Below are 5,887 nucleotides of genomic sequence, written 5' to 3'. Positions count from 1 at the left end.
TCTGCAGTGGGGATCCAGGCTCAGCATACTGAGCCCACTTCCCCCACTCCCCACTCCATAATATTTCTTATACATGACCCTATCTATGTATTTATATAGCGCCTATCCCCATAGGCCCCATCTTTCTAGGGATGCGGACTTGGGACCATGTGCTTGCTGGCACACCTCCCAGCTCTGCCAGTCCCAGGAGGTGCCATCCCCCCTCCCATTATAAAATATAAATCTCTATATGCCACATATCTACACCCCATCTACCCAGGCAAGCGTCTGCCCGTCGGGCCCTCACCCTGGAGCCAACAACGCTGTCCCTCCCTACTGCCATCAGGCTGCCTGCCTGCAGCCCTGGTAGGAAGCAGAACAAAGTGTCAAGCGCTTGGGGCTCCAGGTGCTGCTGACTCGAGGTAAGAGCACAGCTATCATCAGACCAAGTACTAGAAAAGAAATACACACCACTCCAATCACGCACACAAGGAGAGAGCCTGCCCGGTCCTCCCTCCAGCCCTGACACACCCGACTCAAGAGGAGGGGAAGTAGAAGAGAAGAGTGACGAGCCCGGAAGGCAGACCCTGGGGACACCCCGGCCGCCCTGCTGTCACCAAGCCCAGTGGCCCACCTGGCCCGAAGGGTGGGGAGCCAGGGCACCAGAGCCACCGCTTAACTTAGAAGCACCCTGCTCCCCCGCCCCCCGCACCTTGGTTTGAAACCTAAAGGGAAGGGTGTTGGGTTTTCATTTTCTTAAAGAAAATCTTAAAACAAACATAATTATAACCAGAACCATAAGAATAACTATAATAAAAGGTGTCATCAGCCTCCCAGTATAAAACTGCAGCCTTTGGAGATGACCAAAAACATCACATTCCAGGGGCTGGGAGCCGCCTTATGCACAGAGGGGTGGATGGTGGGGGCCTCATAAAAGAACACACAAAAGGCGACTTAGACAGGAAAGCACCAGTACGTTTTGTATGTTTTTTTATTTGCTCCAGGTGGGGTTTTTAACTGTCACTTTCCCACACTCTGGATTATTTCTGATCCCACCACAAGGAGCCCTCGAATCTGCTAAGGTGAGAAATTGGGCATTAAGACTCCTGACCCTGCCACCTCGCCAAGGGAGTCTCCTTTTTAGGAAAAAAAAATCAAAAGGTTATTGCATGAGTCTGGATGAAGTCCACTCAGCTTTCCACGGTCCCAACCACCCCATCTTACCCCCTTTTTGGCAGGGAGAAACGGGAGAACACTGCTCCCAAATTCTCCTCCTCCACCTTGTTAAACACCAAGGGGAAAACCCACCCGGATAACACGTCATCTTCAGCTGTCTCCCTCTCTCCATCCTTGGTTAAAACCCTTTGCACATAAGGCAACGTGGAAGCTGATGTTTTTACTCATCTCGCTGTTTTAAAGCACCATTATGAAGTCGGGTTGTACAGTAGTTAACAGTACCTTTTATATATATATCTCATATCTATCATATATATATAAACTGTAAACAAGAGGTAACAGCGGCTTCTAGAAACTGATTTTCTTCAAGGTTTCCTGTGTGGTAGGCACCTGAAATACTGTAGAAAAGTGTCTTGTGTGGAATTCTTGTCTCCCTGCTGCTAGTTGGGTTCTGTTTTGCATGACCAGGAATGGTGCTGGCAAGACAGCTCAGTGGCTGGGAGGGAATTCTGCCACCTGAGTGTCTCTCTGTTTTCTGTCCCCTGCTTGTGCTCCTATCTGATCAGGCTAGAGACAACAAAAAGATACATAGTAAAAAAAAAAAAAAAAAAAAAAAACAATATATAGATTTCTATAGAATTTCCTTTTTTCCTCTCTCCCATCTTTCCTCTCCAAGGTATTGTTACTATTTTTTAACCAATGGTTTTTGCTGCAATAACCCTCTTGTTTCAGTCACAGCAAGAAATAAACCCAAACAAACAGAAAACCCCTCTGGAAAGAGTAGAAAACAAAGTTTTTATGAGATTTAGAAAGTTTTAAAAAAAAAAAAAAAAAAAAAAAAAAAAAAAAAAAAAAAAAAAAAAAAAAAAAACGGGGAGGGGAAGGGGCTTGGTTTCATTTCGTTTTTAAATAGGACTAAAGATTAACATTGAAAAATCAGGAGATGATGTCCAACCCTTTTTGCAAGGCAAAGCCCTCCGGTGTTTCCGCCTCCGTGGTTTTTAAATTCCTTTTTCTCTTCTGGGTGCTGGTACTTCTCTCCATCCTCACGTTCTTGGTGTTTTATTGTGTTTTGTGGTTTTTTTTGTTTAACTTTGTGTCACTACCTCAGTTTGCCCCCATGTCCCTTACACACAAGCAAAATATTCCTTCAGCGGAGCGAAGAGGTGGCGGATGACTGGCACGCTCCACGACCGGCCCAGCAGTCTCTGCCTCGCCAAACGGCTCATGTTGGAAACGTCAGTATAGTGGACAGGGAAGCCGAACACCCTGGGGGAGAGAAGGCAGAAGGGGTGGGGTGAGCACTGGCCAGGCCAGGACCAGGTGACCAGAAGCTGCCCGAAGTACCCGGGAGCCATGGGGGCCCCCACACCCCCGGACGCATGCTTAGCTCTGCTGAGCCTCTGTCCTTCACAACCAGTTCAACCACTCGATCACCCACGATGTGCCAGGCACTGTGCTAGTGCCTAGAGACTTACAACACAGCAGAAACAAAGTCAGTACTTTGAAAAATACCTCAAAAAACACCTCCAGGACACGCTCTACGTTCCCCTCCACAGGAAACTTAGATCCACAAGTCTCTACGTCATAAATATACACTCCTAGTGTCCTACCCCGCAAGAGGGGAGAAAACTAAAAACGAGCTGAACTCTTGCCTGACTTCAGAAGTTCAAGGACTTCCTGTTTGCTCTGGTTGTTTGTGTAAATTGCCTCTGTGTGGCTAAGTCCTAGGCGCACCCAGAGAATGGGGAGGTAGTAATCCAGCCCCATGGGTCCAGTTTGCACCAAATCACGGTGCTCAGGCTGGAAGGCTGGCCTGCTCCTATGCTGTCTTGGTTCACAAAACACCTACAAAATTGGCACCACAAGTTAGGGGAGCTCCTGTAGCTGCAGTATTTCTTTGGGGTACAGCAGGGTCTCTAGGGGCCAGGGCATGTGGATTTATTCCTACAGTCCTCTTACTTTGGGACCAGCCTTAAAATGCACAGGAGGGTGGCTGGCCAGGAGTCCCCCCCCCGGAGTCTGTCGTGTTGGGAAATGCTTGGTGAAACCCACAGCTCACATGGCATTTGTGGGAAACACAGGCCTGGCTGGGAGAGGCAGAGAACTCTCCCTCAAGCGTGAGATCAGAACACATCACACCCATGCCGCCAGGGCATCGACGTGGGTACCTTTCCATTTCAGTGCACCATAGGATGTCTTCTTTCTCATTCATGAAGACGGGGAAATGCTGGTCTTTGCCCTGCTTTATGGAGTTTGACCTAGTAGTAATGGTCCTCACTTTGCTGAACTAGAAGAAGAGAAAAGAGGAATGAACACACACTCATTCAACCCACACACTGACTACACGCCTATCGCGTGTGCCAGGCACTTGCCCGACACTGACAAGGCCCGGTCTATCCAGGGGGCTGGGGTACGGCTCCAAGTGGGCCGGGTTTGCCAGTCATGAGCCTCCAGACCCCACAGCCCTGCTTTTTTCCTACTTTGAGATCACCTAGTCATCCTTAGTCTAATCTAGCCAACCCAAGACTTGAGAGGTAGCAGCTCTAGCCACTATGCTTCCTAAGTCTTCTAAAGAACTGGTTCTTTCAGAGATGTAGGATGCCAAATTACTCTGAAGCTCAAACAGGCCCTCTAGGGTGCCAGCAGTCCTGAACCCTGAAAGCTGCTGACACAGAACCTAACGCCCCATGCACTCACTCCAGATTTCTCCAGAGATAAATGCAGTTTCCACATCATAGGAGGCCTGCTCTGCTCTGAAGGCTTCTGAAATAGGTCCTGGCCAAAAAATTTTTAAAAGAAAAATTAAAAAAAAGAGAGAGAGCCAACAGGTCCAAGGCCCTTGGTAAGGACTCCTTGGTGAAGGCCACCAGACCCAGGCCTGCTCTCTGGCTGACTGGCTGCATGACCTGCACCACCTCCTCTTACGTTGTAACTTCACACTGGCTGTGCCCACAGGGCCCTTAGGGGCAGCAGGACCCAGCACTGGCCACTGTTCCACCTCATCCTGCCCTTTTCCCTGCCCCCCAGCAGAGGTCTTGGACGCTGGGCTGACCTTGGCTATTCTGCCATGCTCCAGACACTCCTGCAGCTCCAGCTTATCATTCACAGTGGATGCCAACGGCCTAGGGGCGGAAGAGAGAATATAACAAACCAAACAGAAACCTGGGGAACAGCAGGAAGAAGGCAGCCAGCGGCACTAACCCCCAGCCACCATCTGACTCACACAGCTAAGACAGGCCCCCCAAACATGCACAAAACACGAACACACACTGCAGCCACCCACGAACACAAATCAACCGAGCATTAATCCTTAAAGGTAAATTAAAAAGTGGTCTGAAACTACCAATAGGCAGGTAACACCTACCCAGAAAAAGGAGAAAAAAGCAAAATTTTTCACAATTTTGCACTGAGTTTTAAGTGTCCCACCAGAAAGCAAGCTTTGGGGATGACAGAATGTTCTGCATCTTTATTTGTGGTGATGGTGACATAGGTGTATACAATAGATGAAGCTCAATCGAACTGTACAGTTTAAATGTACAGTTAAAAAGACTTAAGTTCGGCACAGTCCACTCAAGACTAAAATTCTGTGACACAAAATGCATTACTTCTCAGGGGGCAGACCAGATAACTGAAGATCGCCTTCCCTGCTAACCTCTTCTGACATTTGAGAATAGTTAGCGAAGGCTTCCGTAAGGATCCTGGGTCTCAGTGTGGGAACCACGGGGGACTCCGGCCAGATCTGGCGCTCACCAGGCGCCTCCCCCACTGTTTACACAGTCAACCCATGCAGACCCGGCCCTGCATGGCACCTCGCCCCTCCTAGAGTCTCAGGGCTCTAGTATGTTAGAGTTGGAAGTAGGTGGGAACCCCCCACAGGACCAAGGTCTATCAGGAGACACTGAGTTAGTGGCTCTATGAAAACACCGTACCTATAATCCCACCCATCTTTCCAATATACACATGTATTTTGGGAACTTTGGGGGGTACACTGAGGCAGTTTCAGGTCAGCTGCCCCATGACCCATCTCCTTCCCATCAACAAGCCCTCGAAAAGACAGCAGCTTTGCTAAACAGGACGAGACCAGGAAGGTCTTACAACCTCACGTGAACAGCAAAGAGGAGAATGAAAAGACTGAGGCCGGATGCCATGATGCTTCCTATTTACAGGCACACCGAGGAGGTTTAAAATTGACTCAAAACATTCAGAAAAGTATCTCCCTCTGAATGGGGACCCAGACTGGCGGCCTCACTCTGCTTTCGAGCTGCAAACTCTGGAACAATTCCTTTCTCCTCAAAGGCCTTTTTATAATGAAATTAGTACACCTGAAGAAATAAAATTTTCTTCAATCCTGGATATTAATATCGTTATCTGTGTAACCCAAATGAAGAAAATCTTTCCAACAAAGGACCTGAAGCCAACAAAGCATTTGATTAGTAGGTTAAGCAAACCCTTGAAGCGTGGTGCTGCTTCAAGATTCCCTCTCCCAGGCCGGCCCGGTGGCGCACTGGATAGTGCGCCGCTTGGGAAGCGCGGCGGTGCTCCCGCCCAAGGGTTCGGATCCCACATACAGACCGGTTCCCGCTCACTGGCTGAGCAAGGCGTGGGAGCGGCACCGGGGGTTGCAATCCCGTTGCCGGTCCCCGGTCCGGTGCGGGGGCAACACTGAGGGTTGCGATCCGTTGCCGGGCACGGAAAAAGACAAAAGACAAAAAAAAAAAAAAAAAAAAAG

The 5,887-nt window shown here is 49.1% G+C and overlaps 1 protein-coding gene across 1 annotated transcript in view; it reads right to left on the bottom strand.

Moving 5' to 3' along the window:
- Positions 1-2,015: 2,015 nt before the first annotated feature.
- LOC103609826 (DNA (cytosine-5)-methyltransferase 3A) overlaps positions 2,016-5,887 on the bottom strand; it is an 11,531-nt gene continuing 7,659 nt past the window's right edge. Inside the window, exons 11-13 of the mRNA XM_008594102.1 lie at positions 4,211-4,280; positions 3,327-3,445; positions 2,016-2,424 (exon numbers count right to left, since the gene is read on the bottom strand). Of these exons, the coding sequence (XP_008592324.1) occupies positions 2,283-2,424; positions 3,327-3,445; positions 4,211-4,280 (331 nt within the window). The 3' untranslated portion in view covers positions 2,016-2,282. The remainder of the gene's footprint in view (positions 2,425-3,326; positions 3,446-4,210; positions 4,281-5,887) is intronic.

Source organism: Galeopterus variegatus, unplaced genomic scaffold, assembly GCF_000696425.1.
Source record: "Galeopterus variegatus unplaced genomic scaffold, G_variegatus-3.0.2 Scaffold10150, whole genome shotgun sequence".
NCBI lineage: Eukaryota > Metazoa > Chordata > Mammalia > Dermoptera > Cynocephalidae > Galeopterus > Galeopterus variegatus.
This window is presented reverse-complemented; position numbering and strand designations above follow the sequence as displayed.